The sequence below is a fragment of the Myotis nattereri genome, assembly GCF_964212035.1.
Source record: "Myotis nattereri genome assembly, chromosome: 7".
NCBI classification, from domain to species: domain Eukaryota; kingdom Metazoa; phylum Chordata; class Mammalia; order Chiroptera; family Vespertilionidae; genus Myotis; species Myotis nattereri.
This window is the reverse complement of record NC_138082.1, coordinates 81,896,094-81,921,645: the sequence shown is the minus strand read 5'-3', so window position 1 is coordinate 81,921,645 and position 25,552 is coordinate 81,896,094. Positions and strand designations below refer to the sequence as shown.

Here is a 25,552-nt window from a genome sequence, read left to right as displayed (position 1 = left end):
TACCTGCTTTCTGGCCCAGAAAAGTAAGCTGTATGAAGCACATCAGTGGGATTCCCATGCCCTCTAGAATACGGCCATTAGGGTTCTTGAGCAAGAGCTCAGAGGAGCAGAAAGTCAGAGTATTTACTCCTTTAGCTCTGTCTGGATATGTCACCTTAGGCTTGCTGTGTGTTTTAAATGATCTCACTCCTCTTGTCAATGCAGCCGCCTCTCCGCAGTTCTCTGCTGTTGTACTTGGTAATGGCTCATCTCTATAGTCATAGGCTGCTGCTAGTTAAATTGTGTCTCCGTCCTTTATATCCCCCCTACACTTTCACTTTGTAAATGGTCTCTTTGTACATAAATCCTCTTCAAATTATTGAAAGTGCCACCTCTTTCCTCTTGGGACCCTGACTGATGCAGTAATTAATAGCAGCGGTAGACTCAGGAAAGAGATCTTCAAAATTAGATTTTGAGATTAGGTTGGAGATATATCCACCTCTATAACTATATGTGTATCTTTGATTTAATAATACCATTTCCAGGGAGAATTGTAGCATAGATAATCCATAGTAAGGAACGGAAGCATGAGTAATCAATTGTCACTGGTAATGATGTGGAGTGAAGTGCAAATAGAGAGGAAAGGCATTGAGAGGACAAAAGGTTGTGACTTCGTTGCTACAGCGGTGGCAATTGTAAAGGTTGCAAAGTTTTCCTGGTTCTTATGACATCTGAGAGTCATTACATAGGAAAAAACAAAAACTAAATCCATGACTGCAAAATTAAGAATACACAAAAGGTCACAATGGCATATTTGAAGGAGCCCCTCTCTTTTGTAGTTGCAGGCTGAGGTTCAAGAGATCATATTAATGTTGCCAGTGAAAATGGAGTCTTTTGTAATGTCTTGAGAAAAGAATGTCAAAGAGCATATGCACAGAGGACGTTTACCAGTAAATGTAGTGGTAAGATTTATTGGAATGAAGGGGAAATGCTGGGGATGGAGAGGTTGTGAAGGCTCTAGCAGCAGATGTCTCAGGTTCCTGATAATTCTCCATATATTTTCGTCGTTCTCAGTAAGTAGCAAGCTGTCATTCAAAACCAAAACCATCCAACCTAGCTCCTGATTTTCCCAGGGTATGAGTTGGGTCGCTCCCCCTAACCAATCTCTTTCCTAGACCTTTTGGGGTTCTGTGCCCTCATCCAACCCAATCCCTTTCTCAGGCTAGGCTTCACCCCTTCTTGTTGCCATTTTGGCATCTACTGGCATGCCTCAAAGTAAAAGCACCTCCTTCTGCATCATCTTGTCTACTACTGGGCATGTGCTCAGCTAAAAAATTTCCTCTTCTACCACCTCCCATAATCCTGGTTCCCTGCCAGTTGGTACTGGGCAGGTTGCACCCTGAGGAGACTCTTCCTGCCTGCCTCAAGGATTAAATACCTTCCATGGAGAATACGGTGATCCCTTAGACTCTAAGGCTTAGAGTGTGTGAGTGAGTCTGTGAATGCTACAGCTTCCTGGTAAATCAAGTTTAACGGAGTGCTGTAATTTCCTAGGGAAGCAGGCCCGATATCTGATTCAGCCTCCCAGCTTATCAAGTTTAGTATCTAGTTCTACTCGCTCCCTTCCTTCATTAATACTAACTACCTACCTATGCCAACAGTAAGGGTTGAAAAGGCAACACAAATCAGGGGTTCAAATGCACTTGTGTTTAAAATTAAGATACAGATAATGGTAGAGAAGTGCTGGGCCCCTGACACATAGGATAAGGATTTTTGTATAAACATGTGCAGTATACTTGTGCTTTCTGAGCCAGTCTCAGAAAGAACAGATTTCATAGTGGAATGCTGCTCTATGTATCTAATTTTATGGATGAAGATTTTGAACCTCAAATTCTCACAAGTCTGTTAACAGAGGCAACCTCTATCTATAAAGGCATAAAAGTGCAGTGAAGAGGAATCCCTGTAAAGTTTAAGCATCTGCATCCTTAGGGAATAGTCGGAGATCTAGTAGCCTGGGGTATATTGGTCTGTCTCTTCTACAGTGAGAGAAAATTGGTTGAAATTGTACAAAAGTAAAGAGGGACTGGACTCTGGATTTTGAAGAAAATATGGACTATACTCACAGGTGCTGCCTTGTTCTATTTCCCAGGTAAACTGTAAAGGTGCCAGTTCTGAGTAGGACTTGAGCAAGTGAGAGCTGTGCAGCAGATCAAGGCCATGGCACAACCTTCCCTACCACCTTTACCTTGTGGCCCAGCAGGCACAATGGCAATGCAAGTATCCATGGCGAATGGAGATGCCGTGGAGCTTCTGACACTCGCCAGACGATGATCAAAGCACAGGCAATATGAGCTTCACAGAAAGGCCCTTTCTCCTGTGCTGATAAATAGTCTTTATTTATTTCTAAAGCAGCTCTTTACTTGGCTCTGGCAGAAGCAATTAGCCTGACCATGGGATAGCGAGTGACTATGCCCATCATGAACTGACTGTTATCTGATTCACTGACCATAAAACTAAACACAACAGCAACATTCCACTAAAAAAATAAAAAAAAAAATAAAAATAAAAAAAAAAAAAAGCAGTCTACTGGTACACTGGTATATGGGATTGGCCCAGAACACATAAGTCAACTGCTCATGGTATTGCACCCTCTGCTTTTTCCTCCTATGTTATCTCACATCTATGCCTCAAGATGTATTTCTAACACAAGTTGGCAGAAGAGTAATAAATGCAGGTCTGGTTAATAGGCAGGTTTGCACAATGTGCTTGAACACGCTGGAATTGGGTAGGACCTGGACTACAATCTGATTCAGGAATGGCATTACAACACTATAGTAACATAAATCCTCTGAGCTGGCAGACTTTTGCAAAGATATTTAGTTTTCCACTCCGTGTGGAAGGAGACTTGGCTTGAAACATGGATCCCTGACTCATGTACAATAACTAATAAATGACCACCAGACAAGAAGAATAACATTAGAAAATTAGTGAAAAGAAAGTTTAGGGGAAAAATGAGTGCACATATTTTTGTTTAGATATATTTTTATTGATTTCAGAGAGGATGGGAGCAGGAGAGAGAGACAGAAACATCAATGATGGGCGACAATGACTGATTGGTTGCCTCTTGCACGCCCCCTACTGGGGATCGAGCCGGCAACCCAGGCATGTGCCCTTGACCAGAATCAAACCTGGGACCCTTCAGTCCTCAGGCCAACACTTTAACCACTGAGCCAAACCAGCTGGGGCAATAAGTGCACAGATTTATCAGAAGGGGTAACAATGTAAAAATGTGAAGACATTCCGTTTAATATTCCGTTTAATATTCACCAGAGCACATTCGCAGCAGGGCTGCTCTCAATAACCCAATGGGCAAGGTGAACATCAGTTTGCCTCTGGCTCCCACCATTATCTTCCAGTAACAGTGGTTGTCACTAAACTGTTGATATGGCATTATTTCCCAGCAGTTCCTGTTGGCAGGTGGCTTACATGGGAGCCATTCCATAGAGAAGGGTAGTGTTTTGTCATTATAGACACAGATACATATTCTAGGTGTGGATATGCCTTTGCTGCCTGCAGTTCTATCAGCACTACTATCCGTGGACTTACAGAATAACATTCATTACTATGTCACTTCCAAACAAGCAATATTTTATAGCAAAAAAGAAGGGCAATGGAATTCACTGTTCTCATCATGTTCCCAATTGGCTGTATGTACCTGGCTTATAGAGGAGTGACATAGCATGAGCCATCTGGGTCTTGGCACTATTTATTTGACAATGACCTTGTAGTTGGGATGTCATCATACAGCATGCATGTGTCCCTCCTTCACAGCCAGGAAAGCACAGATCTAGGAACTCAGGGGTGGAAGTGCAGTGTTCCCTTTCACTATCAATTAATAACCCTCTGGACACATTTTGGATTTTGTCCTCATGATAATGAGCATGGTGGGTTTAGAAGTCTTAATGCCTAAAGGAGAATTCTCTCCTACAGAGAACATAGTGGTAATTATGTTCCTCTGAATTGGGAGCTAAAATTTCCTTCTGACCATTTTGGGCTCAATATGACCGAGAAAAATAAACTGACAGAAAACATAGTCACTGAGTTGAGTCTGATGATTAATCTCATCTGCCAGGAAGAAATGTGTCTTTACTCTACAAGGAGGGCAAGGAAGACTATATTTGGAACTCAGCAGATTCACGAATATGCCTTTGTTCAATTCCACCTCACTTTCCAATTTTACATTTCTACATTCCAATTTCCATTTCAAACTGGTATTATAGCATCCTCATTAAGAAAAAGAAGCAAAGGAATATGATTTGGTAGGGCTAAGGTGTGGGTTTGGCCCACCAGGTAAATAACCTGCCTAGTCAAAATGTTGGCAGAAGGTAAAGAAAAAAAAACAAATCAGAAGTTAATGAAGGGACACATGATTAGCAATTAAGGCCACATGATAAGCTTAGTTCTTTTCTTAATTGGAGCATTTTCCCCAGAACCTTATATAAAAAGCAAAAGTGTTAGCTGCAGTTATAAATTTTAGGTGTATATACCTGGACTAACACTGCTATACCTTATGCTCCTCTTTTGGGGACAGAAAGTTTTTATCTGAATAATAAGAATACTCCCAAGGTTTCTAACTTTGGTTGGGTATGGCCAACAGACAAGTCAAATGACAGAAGACAGTTAATGCATGGTATTTACTACTTGGATCCTACCCATTGAAATCATGTGGTGGGCCTGGCTGTATCAACCAAAATTCATCGCTTTTATTATTGTGAAAACCACAGGATTCAGGTAATAGCTGCCTCCCCTTCTCATTTCAGGTGTCAATGGCTAAACCATTGTTAGCCACAGGATGCTTGCATATCCCTTGTCTTTAGTAAGGGCCCTCTTCATATATACAACTTTGAACACTATTTTTTAAAATATGTTTTTTAATTTACTGCAGTGAGAGGAAAGGAGAGGGGGAGAGAGATAGAAAAATTAACTCAGGATCGAGCCACAACTTGGATATGTGCCCTAGCAGGAATTGAACCATGACCTCCTGGTTCATGGTTTAATGCTCAACCACTGAACCATACTGGCCAGGCATCAACACTATTTTGAATGTGATATCTATTTTTTCCAGTTTTGATCTTCACCCTGATTCACACAAGCAACTTATAGTGCAGGTGAGGAAACATGAGGCATCCACATGAAAAGAAAATGCTAAATGCCAATTGAGTGTAAACTCTAAGTCTTATGAGACTTGAAGGTGCAAAAAGATCATGTCATCTGAAATCCACACTTAGGGTTTCTAAGAAGCAAAGCAAGTTCCATCTGGGGTGCTATAGTATGTGCACAAGTGCTTCTCAGGAATTAGAATGGCCCAGATTTGAGGGCAATATCCATTTGAAACTTTATATTATCTACTCTCATTTATTTGGAGTGATCTATGACTAAAGTCATTCCTCACAACAATGTTAAAAAAGCAGGAGAGTACAAATAGACATTTATTTGGCTTCCTTCAAGTACAAAAACAAAGTTAACTGAAATAAAGAGATGAGTAATAGCATATTTAATATGAATTTTTCTAAGAGTCCTCTTGGATAAGGAACACTTTTTTAATCCCAACAAATAGGGACATTACTCATGGATTTAAATTTCCTGTGTTGATTATATTAGATTATTTGTAATCAAAGTATTTTTAAAAATTGCATTCCTTTCCATTTCAATGTAGGCTGGGCTCTTCATTGTCTTTATTACACTGATTTAGAAAATCTCACTGCAGAACAGATGGAATTTTTAATACATGTTGCTTTATATCACAGACAATTAAAAACATAGCCTCCATACAAAGAAAACTAATATATAACCATTGAGTTCTTAAAGGTAAGTTGATTGTATCCATTTGTTGTTTATCAACTTAGACAGATAGGGTCTTCTGAGTATCCTATTGCTAGCTAATTCTGTGAGTCTGCAGTTGATTTTTTTTTCCTTTTAATTTTCAGTATCTCACTGTCAACTTTCTCAAAAGAGTTATCTATATTCACAACTTTCTCACTTCCCATTTACACCTCCATCCACTGCAATCTTGCTTCTGGTGCACCCAATTGAATGATTATGTCCTTGTCAAGTTCTGGTAGCAAATCCAGCAGTGACTTTGGTGTCGTTAGCTTGTTTGCCCCCAGACTCAGCAATATCCATTATCCTATCGTCTTCTGGCTTCCATAGCTGTGTCTCTAATGTTTTTTGTTTATCTGTCACAGTTCAGTGTTACTGGAATTTAGTAAGTGCTCAATAAATATTTATTGAATCAGTGAAAAAATAAATGTGATTTTCTGTGTCCAAGAGAAGGCAATAAAAATAGGCACTTTGTATTTTTCTCATCAAACAATAAAATAGTTACAGTCACATTTTGTTGATAAAAATATTGTTTGTCCTATAATTTTTTTCTCTCAGTTGTTTATTCTTGTCATTCTTAAAGCGCAATGCAAAGATATCCTCCTATTCCATCAGACTTAATTATGTTCATATTTCTAGTCAGTATGCTGATGTGTAGTTCTATTTATACTTCTATTTACCATGCTCCAAGAAAATAGTTTACAATTTTTCACTCCAATAATTTGGAAGTACCCAAAATATGTTCTACTCATTGTGTTGCTCTCAGATGATGCTTGACAGATAAACGTGCTCAATAACTGTTGGACTGAATTTCAAAGATGAATTTCTTTAAAAATGTGAGGGATATTTTAATATGCTTAAATATAAATCTTTTTTTTATAAATCATTAGTTCCATTATTTTATACGCTTAATCAATTGAAAGTGACAGTCATTTTTTATTCTTTTAATAGACTCAATACTATGAAAGATCTCAAAGTTGTAAACTTGGCAACTGTGAATTTTACAGTTTTTTCATAAAACATTCCTCTGATACTTTATTTAGTTGAGTTACCATGTTAAATACACTAATTGATATGAATAGCATTAGATGTGCTTTTTTTTATTTTGAACATAACACCTTTTCCCTCTGAACTTCACTAACTCTTTAAAGTACTTTATGTTTTATTTGTTTTTCTTCTCTTAGGAATTGAATAATGCTAGAAATAAAGAAAAGGGGTGTTAAAAGGACACTTTTCAAAACTTTTCAAGACTTGACTCTAGTGACTACGGTTGGGAACAAGAGCCACACTCACAGGTTGGCCTCGTCATAAAAAGATTAAGCCATGTCCTTAAATTTGGCATAAAAAACATCTTATTATCTTTTATGTGATTCCTTATCTAATCTTTTTTTTTTTCCTATAGCATTTACAGAAGGCAAATTTCAATTTAAAAAGTATGTGAAACTGTTACATATTACTTCTTGAGTCTCCCACACCTACTAATTCTAGTCATAATTGAGTTCTGTAAAGTAATAAAAAGGAAACCGCCACACTAGATTATCACACACATCCTGTTGAATAATGCATTCCTAGTAGAAATCACTGTTTTTTGGTGCTTTTTTTTTAAGGGAAAAGAGAAACTCTGGGTTCTGGGTGCTCTTGGCACACTGGGCAAGCAAAGTAATAGTGGGAGATTAGGTATATGTGGGACTCTTGAAACATAGGTTGGGAAGACAGGCAAAATGTTGAGGGGAAATCAGTGATATGAATACAAGGTCCTAAAATATATGCCTAAATCCCTCTACCAAACCTTAACATTAATTCCCTTGGTAGGGTCCCTTCTCTTGGAACTAAAGCAGAATTGACTTAAGTCCCTGAATAGTAGTGTTCGGAGTCTTTGGCTGAGAAAAAAGACCAGTGAAATCTGAAGGCTTAAGTGCATAATGTATGCCATCCTTTATGAAACATTTAAAAGTGCTGAACTGTGACAGGTAGAGCTGACTAGGACTACACGCTGGCTTTGAAGATACATATGCAAGTTAAAGCTCTGCCTCTCATGAGCTTTGAGGCCACGTCCAAGTTCCTATCCTGCCTGAATCTTGGTTTCTTCAGCAAGTGATTAGATATACTAGCATTGCAAGATTAAATCACAGGGCACATCTGGAGTTTCCTACTATGCCTAGACCACAAGAGCCCAAAGGATTGAGTTTAAATCGAATGACAACAAACTATCATTTTTCTATTTCCCCTCTGGAATGTCAGACCTACAATGTCATCACAAAAGTTTTTGTTACTTGTTTGTTCTGCCTATCCCTCAACACACTGTTCACTTTTAGCCCAAATACATAGAATTTTTATGTTCTAATTAAGAAAAAACTAATTTGTCAGATAATGGTCTGTAATTTACCTCCTTACAATTTTCTTTAAAATGCAATACTATAAACTATATGATTTTTTCTTTAAAGGACAGAGACCCAATTCATCTTGATCATTGGTCAAGATAGTACAATTTACATTGAGTATACCCCCAGTTGACTTGATGTTAAGGATCACAATTTGTCACATAATGTAGCATGCCAGCATTCTATGAAGCACCAGTGTTCCCACTAAACTGCTTCTATCCTCACTGAAGTCCACTACTCCTTATGAATGCTGGCTCCCGATGTCTGTCACCACTATTTACTAGTGACTAAACCAGAAGCCAGAGAATCATTCTTGTCTTCCATCTGCCCCATCCATTTACCACAAACATCTTTCTACTTTACTGCTTATCAATTTTAGTCTTCCCTCCTTCTTCCTGCCCTAACCATAGTCCTATTGGTCATTATCTCTTGATAAACACCTTGTAGCTGTTCCTTAGTTCTTGCTGCGTTCAACCCCAGCTTCACACTAGAGTCAAATGATTTATTTATATGAAACATCTAATCTTGACACTCTCTTACTTGAAAAACTCTATTAGTTTCCCTATTTTCCAGGCAAAATGTAATTAAAATTCCAGATTATTTTTATTGTCACTATCTCTTGGTTCTTGCTGACTTCCTTTTTCTTAAATTTTATGCCACATTAATAATAAGCAGATTTTCATTCCTTAGGCACTCGCTATGCTATTTAACCCTATTGTGCTCTTGTAAGCTTTAACCCTTGCTTTGGTTTTCCTTCCTAGTTTCTTCTTATGTGTTCTACTTACTGGTTCAGGCTCAGCTCAGAGGTTTTCTCCTTTAGAAAATATTTGCAAATTCCTAGGATGGGCTAAGTCCCTCTCCTTTGCTCTTTCAAAGAATCCTGTGTTCACTGTGATTTGACTACTTACCACACTGCATTGATCTGGTTTCTTGATCTGTCAAGGTTTCACACAGTCCAACAATATTTTAAAGATAAAGGGCAGATCTTATCTATCTCCTTTAGATAAGCGATGGTTAGCTCTGGCTTTCTAGTTTACCAGAACTACCCAGGTTTCATATTTGTTTTCCAACTGTTTTTCAATTCACTGGGACATCCCAGGCCCTTCAAATAATTCATCTTTTTGAAATAAGAAAGCCAGACTTAGCTTCTGACACTCTCAACCAAAGAACCTTACTTATCTATTTTGGTATTACAATTTAAAAAAATTTCATAGCATAATTATGGCTGTTTCCACAGTAGCTACTCCTGCTCCTGGGGATAAACTGTGGTCTCTCAAATCTTTGATTATTTGAAGCTGGCATATACACAAAAATATATTATAGATATAAATATGCATGTAAACATACACATACAAATATCAACTGAAGATGGTTTGACTGTAGTTGGTGGGCACACAGTGTAATATATAGATCTTATATGCTAGAAATGTACACTTGAAGCTTATATGATCGTATTAAGCAATGTCATCCCAATATATTTATTAGAAATAAATAAATATCAAGGGCTACAACATATCTTTCTTGATAAAATAGCTCCACCCAGGAAAATGTGTCTCTTAGTGTGAGGTGCTGAGAGCAGTACTTTGTTTTGTTCCCTGATGTATCTCAGACCCAGCCAAGTACTTAGAACACAGAAGTCCTTTAAAATTGTGTGCTGAAGGAGAGAATGGATGAAGAAATAAATGAGCTAAGTAATTTACTATTTTTAAAACAGAATTAGAAATATTGACTCTGGGTAGAGAGATTACATTTGCCAATGTTGTTCCAGAAAATGTATTTTCTGGGTGATACTTAGCTTTATAATTTCAAAAAAAATGGGCTACCTTAGTTTAAATCTTGACATATTTTGCCAAATCAGTTGCAGAGTCTGAAATCTAAGTATTAAACTTGAGCTTTGATTCCCAAGAAAATCACTACTTATAATGAAGCTGACAATTGGTAAATAACCAAACTAGATAGAGGCTTTCAAATCTGATTCTTTTTAATATCCTCAGTTATTATTAAACTATTAAATAGTTATCGCAAATAATTCTTTAGGTAAGTTTTATTTTCCTCCTTTTACAATGGCTTTTAAAATATGACAGAATTTTAAAAGTGGTTTTTTGAGAGAGTCAAAAAAATTCAACATCTCATCCCTGTGTGCAATAGAGGTGATCATTCGCTTTCATTAGCTAAGCATTACCAAAAATAAAATATATGTATCTATTTGGCCTGAATATATATATATATATATATATTCATATATATGCATATATATATATATATATATATATATATATATATATATATCCCAAATGTGGAATCATATAAGTAGATATAAATCACAACCAGTCAAAATATGAGCACATACAAAGAAATGAAAGCATGAAGGCAATTTTGAGAGGAAATGAGGAGAAGAAATAGTGCTGTAACTATTGTTCTGAAAGTGAACAGATTTTTCTTAGAGATAGTGTATTCAAATATATCATTTGCGTTCTTGTGAAACTAAATCTATTCAACTCACCTTCATACAACCAGTCAGCAATCCCATTAAAAATAATTCCTTCTTTTCCAGAAGATGTCAGTCGCAATGAACTGCTCTTTATATCAGGTTGATAGTAGATATTATTCTCAAAGATATAAATCTGGATCAGGAAACATGTAAAACAAACCCAACATATTAGGAAACCTTTTTTAAAGCTTTCGTATTATAGAACAATAGCTGAAAGCTAAGGGTTTATTTGTCAGTTTTCAATTTGTCTTTATTGAATGCATATTTTTGTATTGCTTTTAATTATTAATAGTTTTTTATTTCCCTATCATATCAATATCAAACTATCATCTAGAAATAACACGATCCTCACTATTTAAAGTTTTAAACCCATATTTTCAACCACAACTTTTCATCTACTTAATAATCTCTTTCTCTTACTTTAAAATTGGTTTGGATTTGAGATAATATTTTGCATCCTCAAGAGACTGAAAACTATACCAGATACCATTTTAGTAACAGCCAACTGACTGTTTGAAAGACTTCAAGTTGGCGTCTTTCGTTTTACTTTTTGTGGTCAGTGAAATAATATTTACAGAATCTCTCTGATTTCTATCTAGCTCCATATACAGATCTGCTGATAAAAGGAAAGGAAGATAGAATTCCTTGAAATTGTTAAGTCAACACACTTCACTATGCCCCACTCTCTTCTGGCAATTCTTTCCCAAATAGCATAGCAGTAATAATAACCTTGTGCCTGAGATTTAGGAAAGATTTTTTTATTTAAAAACATCGGAGAGTCTTCCAAAATAATATCAACAAGAACAGCCCCAATAATGTCAACTACAAATAATATCAACAAAATAATAGCAACATCAGGGTAAAATTATTTATAACCACTTTAAAATATTTTTAGTGATAAGCATTTCAAACTGCTGGCCGATGTGATAATATAACCTTCATAGAACCATGTTTCATCCACATATTGAAGGGAATAGAATACTGTCCACCATGAGCCAAATTGCTATTTTGATTGAATATTCTACTAAGAATGTGAAAGCTGGCCTAGTGCCCACGTGTTCCAGCATGCCATAGGATCATTACACAAGAGCTAATACAGCAACATCATAGCTTCTGAAATAATTATCTGATTAATTATGAGGACCTAGATTTATAATCTTGGTATGCACGGTGATGAAAGCAATGTTAACATCCAGAATATTTTGTTGATATTCTGTTTTGATTTTGAGGATTTTGCAAGCATTTAACAGTTAGAGTATTTAATTAATCATTCCACCACTACCTGACATTTATATTACAGGTGAGAATGTTAATAGAATAAAAAGAATTTGGCAAGGGAGAAGAAAGAAATATACAACAGGGTATTTAAAAGTATGGGCTTTATAATAGGGCAGCCTAAATTTAAAATCTCAGTGACTTGGATACTTTTCTGTAGCTTTCTAAAATCTTAGTCCTCTCTTTTAATAATATTTATGTCTAATTTCTAGATATCTGTTGTAGGAATAAATGAGATGATGAATATAGAACCTATAGCACATGTGTCTATTACTAGAAGCAAGGCTGACCACACTCAAGATAATTTGGTTTAAAATCCTGAGCTTTATGAAGATTCCAAACTCTAAATCAAAACAAAATCTCTACAGCTTCAGGCAAGGTATAAATTATCCCAAACTATTGACCAGTGCTACACGTGGTGCCGATGTGAAAATTTATTAGGAGTAGTAGTGGAACAGTACCAGCAGGAAAAGAAGGAAGAGGAGAGTTATTAGCAAATAATATTTACTGCTTTTGCTTCATTTAGGAAGTTTTCAAGTGATAATAGAATATAGAAATAAGCTTATCATTGAAAGCATATGTGTCACACTTTGGCAAAAGTTTAAGACCTATTTCTCAGGTGTCATAAAACTGGATGGAAGTTAATTTTAATGACGCTCACAGTCCCTCATGACAGGAAAAATATTAACTTTATCCAGCCATCTAAAGCTTAAGTTCCACATCTTTTGTAAAACTTACAAACAATATATGAAATAGTCACACAAAGTCCTCCTGACTTAGAGGGAATCTCCTCTTTGGATCTGAACCTTCTGATTAGGGTTTGTGAGTAATGACAATTCAGATCATCCATACCCAGGCTGCTCAAGCGAAGTGGCTATTATTATTAGGAGTAGGAGTGACTTAACTCAAAGTAAAATTGTTCCAAATCCTCTGCTTTCTGAAGGTAAAAACAAAAACAAACAAAAAAACCTCTAAGTCAAATATTAATAAAAACCTCCATGATTTCATCAGATGGATAAATTTGGATAAATTATCCAAAACCATTGACCAGTGGTTACATTTATAGTTGAAGAACAGAGTGGATGATATTCAGGATCCATAAGAAACTGACATCTGCTTCAATGTAAAAGATCCAGCAATACGGAATCAGAATTTTAATGTCATTCACTCAAAGCTGCAATACCAGAGATTGTCCAAAAGCTCATTTTTCTGTGGGCAAAAATTACTCGCTGCCTTCATGAAAATGTACGTTCATAATTTCCCAACCCCTTTCAATCGTCAAGGTATTTCCAAGAATTATATAGTTTCAAATAACAATCACAAACTCTAAGCACTACCTTAGCAATACAAGAGCTGCAACTATTTTCAAGTTCGAGGTGGACACACTGATGAATTTAAACTGGTACTAAATGGCAATCATCAAAGGCTGCAGCTAGTTTTCAATCACATTGAAAATATGACAAACACTAATGTCATTTATCCTAATGTTGCTGATTAAGCTGTCATAATATTTTGATGTCATTAATCAATTCTTTCAGTGAGCCACCTGAGCAGTATAACAAATAGAAACCATTTAACTCTTCAATCTATAGAGCAACCCAACTACCCAGTTTTTCAACATTAATTATTTTAATACACTTACAAAATAATTACAAACTGGTAAAGTCACAATTAGGGGAATACTATGTGCTGAATCATGACAAGTTGAGAAATATGTAATAAGAGTTTCAAGAAATCATTCTAATAAATGTGTTAGTCAATATTGCTAATTACCAAGTGATCGGACATACAGTTATTGCAGGGTAGGATTTTTTTCAAAGTGGGTTTTCAATTTTCTGTCTTTTCTGCCCCCTGCCACAACCACCAGCAATGCTTCAATGGTGGAAAATAGGCGTGGATCAAATTCTTTCCCTACCCCTAGCCAATTGGTAATGGGCTTTAGCTAGAAATGAACCATTGGTGTTAAAGGTCATTAAGAGTTTGAGACTGAGTGACCACAGTGTAAACTAGTCTACTGTGACCGATTCAAAAGGAGATAATACCTGATACACACAGCAGACTCTCCCAAACTTTTTGCCAGCTTAAAAGAAAACAAAAAAACAGCAAAATAAAACAAAAATATAACTGAATATTGAATCTCTTTTAACTGAAATATTACTGAAAAGCTATTCTACCCTTACTGATTTAAGTGATTTATCATGATAATTTTACATTAGAAAACTGATTAAAAAAATCCCCAAGCATTGTAATGATGTAAGAGAATCTGTAAAGTTACAGTGGAGTTCAGATAGTCTTTGGGTTGCCTTCTACTGTAACTTGTTTTCTGGGGGAAAAATTATAATGACTTTCCCAGATAACTCATTCTGGCAGGGATATGGTGAAAGGCATGCTTTCCTATGTTGATGGTGATAAGGATTAACTAGTTAGCTTAATTAGGCAGATAGGAAGAGTGGGGGTGGGGGTGGGGGTGTCCAGAAGGATGGAGGCATTTCTGGCCTGAGCAATTAATATAGCAGCCACTGTGAACAGTATAGAGTTTCCTCAAAAAACTAAAAATGAAACTCCCATTTGACCCAGTGATCCCACTTCTAGGAATATATCCCAAGATATATCCCGGGTGCCAGAGGGAAGCAGGTGCAGGCAGCCAGAGAAAGGAAAGCCTACTCTTGCATGGATTTCATGCATCAGGCCTCTAGTAGTATAGTATAGTATAGTATAGTATAGTATAGTATAGTATAGTATAGTATAGTATAGTATTGTGTACATCATTTCCTATATAGGCTCTAATGAGTCTGCCTTTTAAATTCTTCTCATATTTAAACACTTATTTTTATTTTTCACAATTTCTTTAATTCAGATCTTCTATTTACTTTGCAATACTATACTATACTATACTATATAGATACTAGACAGTATCGTATATAGTCTGCTATATTAATAGTTTTCAATGTGGTTAGTCGAAATGTTTCTTAGCCCTTCCCTTTGTTTAGAGCATTTAAAACATTTTTTTTAATATATTTTATTGATTTTTTACAGAGAGGAAGGGAGAGAGATAGAGAGTTAGAAACATCTATGAGAGAGAAACATCGATCAGCTGCCTCCTGCACATCCCCCACTGGGGAAGTGCCTGCAACCCAGGTACATGCCCTTGACCGGAATTGGACCTGGGACCTTTCAGTCTGCAGGCCGACGCTCTATCCGCTGAGCCAAACCGGCTTTGGCCTTTGTTTAAAGCATTTAGTGGCTACCTATCCCCTAAAAACATATGATACAAACTCCTTAATCTGGCATTTGAGATTATCTATGGTATATTAGCCCCAACCTATGTCCTATTATTTTCATTATATTCCTATTTTGTAGCATCCCAATTAGAGAAGTCCTCACCATCTGAACACAAACCACAATTCACATTTTACATATTCTTGACTTACGCTTTTCACTTCATGAGTAGTTTATATAATTTTACACCGTAAACATGTGCCGTATCTCAATACATGTTTATGGCAAAGGAAACGAAAAGTATACCTTTTTTAGTGAACATTACCAATTGTCTGGCATTTTTCAAAATACTTTCAAAACATTATCCCATTTATTCCTTATTTCAATTTTATCACCCTAATGACTATCAGTATATTACTAAAAGCCATAGTGTATCATCCAACTTTACAAAAATTATGTTTCCTTAATTTAACAGCATGTAATCAATTCTAAGTGTCCATTTATATAATGCAAAGTAAAGCTATGAACACAAGCTAAATAGTTTGATTACCTCTGACATTTTGACTTTGAATAAATCTCTGTGGGTTACTGAGCACTGCTTTCATTTACCTGCAGGATCATCACTGAGATATAGAACAACTCATTCAAATCATTCATGTCACCTTTGCACCAGCACCTGACATTCTGGAGATAGAATCACTATCAGAGAACTCCCATCCTTTGACATTTGCAATTATTCATATCAGGAAGCCCTTTCAAAGAGTTCTTAATACCTTTACAGAACATTATGCATTTTCAAAGAAGTGAAATATAACCCTTTGTCTTAAATTCATAATTATGTAAGTCACTTTTCAGTTCCAAAGCCCTATTATCCATACTTTAATTTCTGGAGAAAAATGGATAACAGATAAAAGTTAGCAAAGAGATAACTGAAGACCAACTCCAATCAATGAAGTGTAACAGCAGACTCTCTTGGCTTCATCAATCCATAAATCTCCTTTAGAATAAAAGAAGATCTTATGATAAATAGATCATCTTGATAATTAAAAATAATAGTACAAATATTTATGGGCCTCAAGTAGTAAGCTGGGATTCATAGAATCATCACATTTTTATATCATTAAAATATGTATGTACATATGTATGTTTCAAAATGAATCCCTTTCCTCCTTCACTCCACTTTCTTTTCTTTCATTTTTCCTTTATCACTCCATTTTCTTGCCTTATTTCTTTTCTTATAGTCCTCCATCATAAAGTGAATATGTAACTGTCATCCTTTATATGCTCGGCACTGTGATAAGCCCGGGGTATATAAAGTCAAAGCCTTACAATCGAATGAGATTTCTAATGCAGACACATACAAATCACTGTCGATGTGCAGGTAAAGAACAATAAAATCAATATATGAGAACATTAATTTAGGGTAAAATGTTACCACATAATATGTGTCATAGCAGTAGAACTTGAGATGAAAAATAAAAATAAAAGCAAAAATGTAGAAAAATGGGATTTCCATCAGAAAGACATGGAACCTAACCCTGGCAGTGCTCTTTTTACAATTGGGCAATGAGCTTACCTAACCTCTCTGACACTTATTGTCCTCATTTGTAAAGTGGTGGTATTAACACTCTCATGGTGGTCTACAGGATTAAAGAAACCAAAATCCAGGTTATGAATATCATCTATGTACCTGTACATATATGCTCAATCCTATATAATAAAGAACTAATATGCTAATTAGACCAAACAGCAGAACGACCGTCCTGTGTCCACCAATGCCTGCTGGTTTTCCAGTTCTGGAGTTTCAACCTTCTCATTCATTCTGAAAACTTTCAGAAATCTTTTTAATAAATGCATATCCTCCTGAAATTAACCTAAGCCAATTCTCTGACTTAGTTCCAGGAATCTTACTTGCTAGGTAGTATGCAACAGTTTAACCTTCAAACCCTCATAGGTAAGAAAGTCCTTCACTGTTATTTATGTTGGGAGCGAACTCGGTTAACCTCTCTTTTTTCCAGCCAGCTGTCCTCCCTCTCATCCATCCAAGGATTAGCATAAAGCATGGTGTGTATGCACTTTAGTTTCTGATGTTAAAAAAATTTGTTTTTATATTTGTATTATAACGCCTTTTATTTTAATTGTGAAAAATTTTAAAGAGATTTCATAAAAGAGGGTTGGGGACATTGGAAGAAATGATCATAGGCTTATCAAAGAGTCTGTGCCTAATGCTTTCTAGTTTATAGGCATGCTGATAGGAAAACAAATTGGAAAATGCAGAAGGTGGAACCAGCCTTGGCTGTCCTCCATACACATTTTCCCCACAGCTCTAGACTCTCAATTCCACTTCATGCAATTTCAAGGCATCCTTGGCCACAAATGAAGAAATATAGGCATTTTTGTTTGTTTGTTTTTTGTCTGTAATGCAGAAACATCCAAACACATTTTACTACATCTTCCAAAAATACTGGATATCATTAAAATAACCATAGAAATCTGGACTTAGTAATGAAATGTCTGTGTCAAGAATTCATTTATTTATTCTAGTTAATGTTCTCCTGAACTAAATTTAATTAAAACGATGATGAACTGAGAATAATAATCATTTAAATACAAGCATAACTTGGAATCTAGAATAAAAAAAATACTTGAAATATATCCGTGTTATCTTCCCACCCCCAACCCTGTGAAATTCTTCAGAAGTGGCTATCCTTTGTGCTTCAGTAATCTGTCTGCTACAAATGGGGTAAAATTAAACCCTACTTGTGAGTATGGGTAGCTGTAACACCACCTGCTTTAATAACCTTTATCCTCAGGTGAGCATTAACAACAACGACAACAAAAAGAGTAATTTCTGATTCTTACAATTTCATGTTTGGTGTTGGCCATAGATTATTCACTGCTCCCCACAACCCCCCCCCCCTCTTCATTCTCCTCACTTGTATTATGTCTAATAAAATGGCAAATCTAAGTCTTTCTGTCAGTGCTTTGACTCTAATATTGCCCAATTAAAGAATTATTCTATTATCCATCGTTCCATAAAGAATAAGCATGGTGTGTATGCAATTTAGTCTCTGATGTTAAAACAATTTGTTTTTAAATTTGTATTATAGCTCCATTTATTTTAAATGGAGAAAACCTTTAAAGTGATTGCATAAAGGAGGGCTGAGGGAAACTGGAAGAAATTATCACATGCTTATCAAAGGGTCTGTGCCTAACTGAAAAATGCTGACGGTGGAACCAGCTTCAACATGGTGGCAGAGCAGATGGAAGGGGCACTCACCTCCTGCCAGGACCAAACTGGAATTACAACTAAAGTTAAAGAACAATCAACCTGAATAACCAATTGAAGACTGACTGAAGGCGAGTCTTACAACCAGTGATTTACAGAAGAAGCCATATGGAGACTGATAGGTAAGGCAGAGACACAAAAAAGGCCGGTCCCGCTCCCATGGGCAGTGGCTGAGGTTCAGCTGCAGGGGTCCCCCCTGAGAAGAATGTGGTCTGAACCCCAAGCTGGGATGCCCAGCCTAAAGCACAGGACCCAGGAAGAGGTGTCCACGTAATATCTGGCTGTGATTAACAGCGGGGTTTGTCTGCCAGGGAGACATGGAACTTACTGGAGACACATGCACCTTCTTAAAGGGTTAATGCACAAAATTGTGTTTGCAGCCATACATCGTGGGGTCTGGTGGAGGGAGGGAAGGGTGGAATAGAGTCACCTGAGGAGATTCTGGTGTTTCTGGCTGGGGGGGTGCTGGGGTCCAACCCCAGCGGCTCCAGGGGTCCCCAAAGGTGTGGACGGAGTCGGCGAAGAAGGAATGACACGGAGACAGCGTTCAGTTGATCAGCAGCCTAGCCAGGATCTCCAGCCAAGTTCTGGTCTGGATTTCCAGCGAAGTTCTGTTTAGGATCTCCAGCCAGGTTCTGTGTCCATGGTCTCTTGCTAGGTTCTCCAGCCAGGTTCTCCAGGTTCTCCAGCCAGGTTCTGTAGCCATGTTCCCTCGCTAGGTTCTCCAGCCAGGTTCTGTCCAGGTTCTCCAGCCAGGTTCAGTCACCAGGTTCTAGTCAGGTTCTCTTGCCAATTTCTGTAGTCAGGTTCAGTCCAGGATCTTTTGCCATGTTCTCTCGCTAGGTTCTGTCTCTAGGTTCTGAGGCCAGTTTCTGTCCAGGATCTTTTGCCATGTTCTCTCCAGCGAAGTTCTTCTGTCTCTAGAGAACGTTCTGTGTAGGTTCTGTGCCAAGGTTCTGTCTCTCTCTCTGTCTCTTGCTGTCTTGTTACATCTGTATTTAATCCAGTTGATTCAATCCTATCAATCTCTATTCCAAAGGTTAGGGCATCTCTTATCTCCATTCCAGGGAGTAAAGATTATGTAGCTTAAGCATGATTGTTCATAGTTAAAGTGATTAATTACCCGCCTGGCACTTAGTTAAGAGGTTTTATTCCCTCCCTAACTTCAGGGGAAAATCCCTGCCTGGGGAAACAACCTTTCTCAGAGACCTTGGTTAAAACACATAGTGCCAAGAAGGTGAGCAAACATATTAAGAACAGTATGCCATACATGCCAGGTCCCTTGAAACAGCAAGCATGGACCGGCTCCCGGCAGGGGGGTGGGGGGCGGGGGGTAGGGGGAGGACACTACCAGAATCCCTGTGCTGAGTCATTCTCTGATAAGGCAGACAACATCTTTGTACAGTGGGACATTCCACTCTGTGTGGCATCAGCCTTGGAGAAAGCAATAGACCCACCCTCTGGACTCCTTTTTGCCCAACTCTGCATAGCTTAGTCCCTGCTTGAAAAGTCAGCAGCCTGGGTCAGTGTATAGAGATCTAGACAGACTCAGAGGGTATCAGTGATTGAGTTGTCTTGCCTTGCGATGGAGGCCATGCCTTTATTTCCCTGTGAAACTGACTGGTGCTTCCCCGTCATGAGATATCAGATAGAATCACCCGCCTGCTCCCAGCAGACCCTCCTTCCAAGCTCCAGTAGCCCCACTTGCCTGACCCTTAGGGGCTCCTCCCTACTCAGATAAGTGCAAAATATGGGACAGATTTGAGTTTTGTGGCTCTGAGTTGGGAACTACACCATCACCTTCCCTGAAGCCTGAACAGCCCCTCGATTTCACAAGAGATCTAGCCCCTTATCCCAACTCTGCCAGGGGCTCTTCAAGTGACTGAGCCTCACAGGCAGAAGCAGGCAGAGGTGATCTTGTCTGAGTGCCTGGGGACTGTTGCTGAACTGCCGCCTATACCAGTGAGGGCAAAATCTGGCCATGGTGCGCATCTTGGTCCTTCCTGCATGCATCCAAGTTCAGGTGAGACAGCCACAAACTGTGGATTACTTGGAGCTCCAACAGGTTGCCAAGGGCCGGAAACAAACAGCATTTGACATTGACCTGCACCAGAGTCCCTGCGAAGAGGTCTAGAACCAACATACCCAGAGACTATCTTCAGGCAAGATCAGAGCAATATCCAATATGATTCACAAACATCATGTCCAGAAAGAGATCACATTAGGCACTAAGCCCTGCTGAGGCAAATTCCACTTCACGTGGTCAGCACCTGCACAGCAGCTTGCATGCTGTGGTTGGAGATGCCTCACAGTCAGCCAGCCTGAGGGTCATTGCCACACAAGAATGGACAAATAGCAATCAATAATAAATTACAGTGAAAGGGCCCATATTACCCACACAAGGAACATGCTTAGTGCACCTGGCCCAGGTGATCAAGGAGGCTGTGAAACTGGGTCCCATAGGACACTACTATGTAAAGCCACTCCATGAAGTCTGGGAGTCATAGCAGATCTATCTAATACATAGAGATAGACACAAAGAGGTATTCAAAATAGAAAGATAAAGAAATAGGCTGAAAATGAATGAACAGAATTCTCCAGAAAAAGAGCTAAATAAAATGGAGGCAAGAAATTTATCATATATAGAGTTCAAAGTAATGGCTATAAGGATGCTCAAGGAAATTAGAACTACAAAAGCATGAAAAAGAAAATAGAATCTATAAAAAAATGGCCTGTCAGAAAGAAAGAATACCATATCTAACATCAATAATACATTGAAGGAGTAAAAAGATAATAGGATGAAGCAGAGGATTAAATAAGCAATTTGAAAGACAGGTTAGAAAAAAAATAAACACACCCAATCAGAGAAGAAAAAAAAAATAGATTTAAAAAGAATGAGGATAATTTAAGGGACCTTTGGGACAACATGACGCCTAACAAAATCCATATCATTAAGGTAACAGAGGAGAAGAGAGAGAGAAAAGGATTGAGAACTTATTTGAAGAAAATGATGGAAAAGTTCCTTAAACTGTGAAGGAAAATGACACACAAGTCCAGGAAGTGCAGAGAGTCCCAAATAAGATGAACCCATTGAGGCCCATACCAAAACAATTTGTACAGTGGGGCATTCCACTCTGTGTGGCATCAGCCTTGGAGAAAGCAATAGACTCACACTCTGGACTCCTTTTTGCCCAACTTAAAATGGCAAAGGTTAAAGACAAAGAGGTAATCTTGAAAGCAGCAAAAGAAAAGCTATTAGTTACCTATAAGGAAGTTGACATAATATTGACCACTTATTTCATGACAGAAACATTTTAGGTCATAAGAGGTTGAATGAATGAACAATTTAACAATGAGATCAAGGAAGAAATCAAGAGATATCTTGAAATGAATGAAAATAAGAGCGCAATAACCTAAAATCAATGGGACACAGTGAAAACAGTCCTAAGAGGTAAATTCCTAGCATTACAGACCTACCTCAAGAAAAAAAAAATTTCAAATAAAGAATCTAACTTTATAATTACAAGAGCTAGGAAAAGAGCAGCAAAGCCCAAAGTGAATAGAAGAAAGGAAATAATAAAGATCAGAACAAAAATGAATGAAATAGAGTCTAAAATTACAATACAAAAGATCAATGAAACCAAGAGATGGTTCTTTGGAAAGTAAGCAAGATTGACAAACCTTTAACCAGACTCATCAATAAAAAAGAGAGGACTAAAATAAATAAAATCAGAAATGAGAGAAGTAACAACTGACACCAAAGAAAGAAGAAGAATTTTAAGAAAATATTATGAACAACTATATGCCAACAAATTGACCAATCTGGATGAAATGGATATATTCCTAGAACCATACAATCTTCTATAACTGAATCAGGAAGAATGAATGAATCTGAATAGACAGATTGCAAGTAGTGAAATTGAAACAGTAATTTAAAAAACTCCTAACAAATAAACGTCCTGGACCAGATATCTTCACAGGTGAATTTTCCCAAACATTCAAAGAACTAACACCTATGCTTCTCAAACTATTCCAAAAAAATTCAGGAGGAGGAAAGACTCCCAAGCTAATTTTAAGAGGCTAGCATTATTCTAATTCAAAAAACAGATAAAGACACAACAATGAAAGAAAAATGCATAGGCCAATACTACTGATGAACATAAATGCTAAAATCCTAAACATAATATTAACAAACCAGATGCAGCAATATGTTAAAAAGGTCATATACTACAATCAAGTGAGATTAATTCCTGGGATGCTAGGGTGGTACAATATCCACAAATCAGTAAACATGGTACACCATATAAACAAAATAAAGGATAAAATCATGATCATATCAATATATGAAGAAAGAGCATTTGATAAAATCTAGCACCCATTTATGACAAATGCCCAGCCAACATTATACCCAACTAGAGGCTCAGTGCACAAAATCTGTGCATTTGTAGGGTCCCTAGACGCTGTCGGCCAGGGCCTCCCTCCTTTCCTCTGGCTGTCCCTGCTCCCTAGTCGAACTCCCAGATGAACTCCCAGTCGAGAGGACAATTTGCATACTATGCTTTTATTATATAGGATGGGCAAAAACTACAAGGGTTTCCCTTAAGATTGGCAAAAAGGAACAGGTGTCTTCTTTCACCACTCTTATTCAACAGAGTACTGGAAGTCTTAGCCATAGCAATTAGACAAGAAGAAAATAAAAGCATTCAAATTAGAAAGGAATAAATAGAACTGTTTGTATATACAGAACCCTAAAGATTCCATTAAACACACACACACACACACACACACACACAAAAAAAACAACAACAAACAAACAAAAACAACAACAACAACAACAAATTATTAGAACTGATAAATGAATTCACTAAAGGAGTAGGACACAATATAAATACCCAGAAATCAGTTGCAGTTTTATACACCAATAATGAAATATCAGAAAGGAAAACTAAGAAAACAGTCACATTCACGTTGCTTCAAACATATAAAAAATAGCCTAGCTGACATAGCTCCATAGTTGAGTGTCAACCTATGAATCAGGAGGTCACAGTTCGATTCCCAATCAGGGCGATGCTGGGTTGCGGGCTCAATTCCCAGTTAGGGGTGTGCAGGAGGCAGCTAATCAATGATTTCTCTCTTCATTAATGTTTCTATCTCTCTCTCCCTCTCCCTTACTCTCTGAAATCAATAAAAATATATTTAAATATGTATATATAAAATAAGATACCTAGGAATAAATTTAACCAAGGAAGTAAAGGGCCTGAACTCAGAAAATTATAAGACACTGAAGAAATTGAATGAGATACAAGTAAATGGAAGCATATAAAAGGCCCATGGATAGGAAGAATTTACATCATCAAAATGTCCATACTCCCCAAAGCAATTTACAGATTCAACACAATTCCTATCAAGATACCAATACTGTATTTCACAGAACTAGAAGGCATATTCCAAAAATTTATATGGAACCACAAAAGGACCCCAAATAGCCACATCAATTTTGAGAAAGAAGAACAAAGTTGGAGGAATCATGCTACCTTATATCAAACTACACACTAAAGCCACAGTAATCAAAACAGAATGATACTGGCAGAAAAACAGACATATGGATCAATGAAACAGAATAGAAAACCCAGAAATAAACCCATAACTTTATAGACAACTAGAGGACCAGTGCACGAATTTGTGCATGGATGGGGTCCAGCTGGCCTGCCCCAATTGGGTGATAGGGGCCGGGCTGGCTGGGGGGAGGGACCTCGAGAGGTTGGCCAGCCAGTCCTGCCCCCGATCAGGGTGGGGAGGATAATCAGGGGCCAGGCCAGCCAGGGGAATGGGCTGCGGGAGGTTGGCCAGCCAGCCTTGCCCCCAATCAGGTTGGTTGGCTAGCCCCAGTGTGCATCATAGGGACTGGTCATACTGGTCATTCCAAGCATTCCAGTTGTTCCAGTTGCTTGGCATATATATATATATATATATATATATATATATATTAGAGGTCGGGTGCACAAAAATTTGTGCACTCGGGGGGGAAGAGGGGGTCCCTCAGCCCAGCCTGTGCCCTCTCACAGTCTGGGACCCCTCGGGAGATAACGATCTGCTGGCTTAGGCCTGCTCCCGGGTGGCAGAGGGCAGGCCCAATCCCTGGTCGGGCTCAGAGCAGGGCTGATTGGGGAGTTGGGGCACCTCCCCCTGTCATGCACAGAGCAGGATGGATCGGGAGGTTGCGATGCCACCTTCAGTCACGCTCAGGGTAGGGCCAATTGGGGGGTTGGGGCGCCGCCCCCTGTCACACTCAAGGTAGGGTCGATGGGGAGGTTGTGGCACCACCCCCTGTCATGCACAGAGCAGGGCCAATCAGGGGGTTGGAGCGTTGCCCCCTGTCACGCACAGAGCAGAGCCTGTCAGGGGGGTTGGGGCCCCATACCCTGTCATGCACAGAGCAGGGCCGATCAGGGTGTTGAGGAGCTCCCCCCTGTCACTCACAGAGTAGGGCTGATAGGGGAGTTGGGGCACCGCCCCCTGTCACACTCAGGGCAGGGCAGGTCAGAGGGTTGGGGCTCCGCCCTCTATCACCCACAGAGCAGGGCCGATCAGGGGGTTGAGGCGCCGCACCTTGTCACGATGATCCCAGTGCCGGGAGGCCTCTCAGCTCTGCTGATCCCGGTGATGGGAGGCATATTACCCTTTTACTATATAGGATAGAGGCCTGGTGCATGGGTGGGGCTGGCTGGTTTGCCCTGAAGGGTGTCCTGGTTCAGGGTGGGGGTCCCCACTGGGGTCCCAGGCCAGCCTGGGTGAGGGGATGATGGCTGTTTGCAGCTGGTCACACACCCTTCAGGGTGGGGGTCCCCACTGGGGTGCCTGGCCAGTCTGGGTGAGGGGCTGAGGGCTGTTTTCAGGCTGGCAGGTGACTGAAGCTCCCAACTGCTCCTTTTTTTCTTTTTTCCTTTTTATTCTGGGCCAGGTTTAGCTCTGGCTCCAGCTCTGAGGCCTCTGCTGCTGAAAGCAGGTATCTGGTTTGTTTCGGTTCTATAATTGAAA

General features: G+C 38.5%; 1 protein-coding gene across 3 annotated transcripts in view; it reads right to left on the bottom strand.

The window, feature by feature from the left end:
- DPP10 (dipeptidyl peptidase like 10) overlaps nt 1–25,552 on the bottom strand; it is a 1,372,039-nt gene that overhangs the window by 89,352 nt on the left and 1,257,135 nt on the right. For all 3 annotated transcript variants that reach the window (XM_081095341.1, XM_081095339.1, XM_081095340.1), the window contains exon 8: nt 10,744–10,864. In XM_081095341.1, the coding sequence (XP_080951467.1) occupies nt 10,744–10,864 (121 nt within the window). The remainder of the gene's footprint in view (nt 1–10,743; nt 10,865–25,552) is intronic.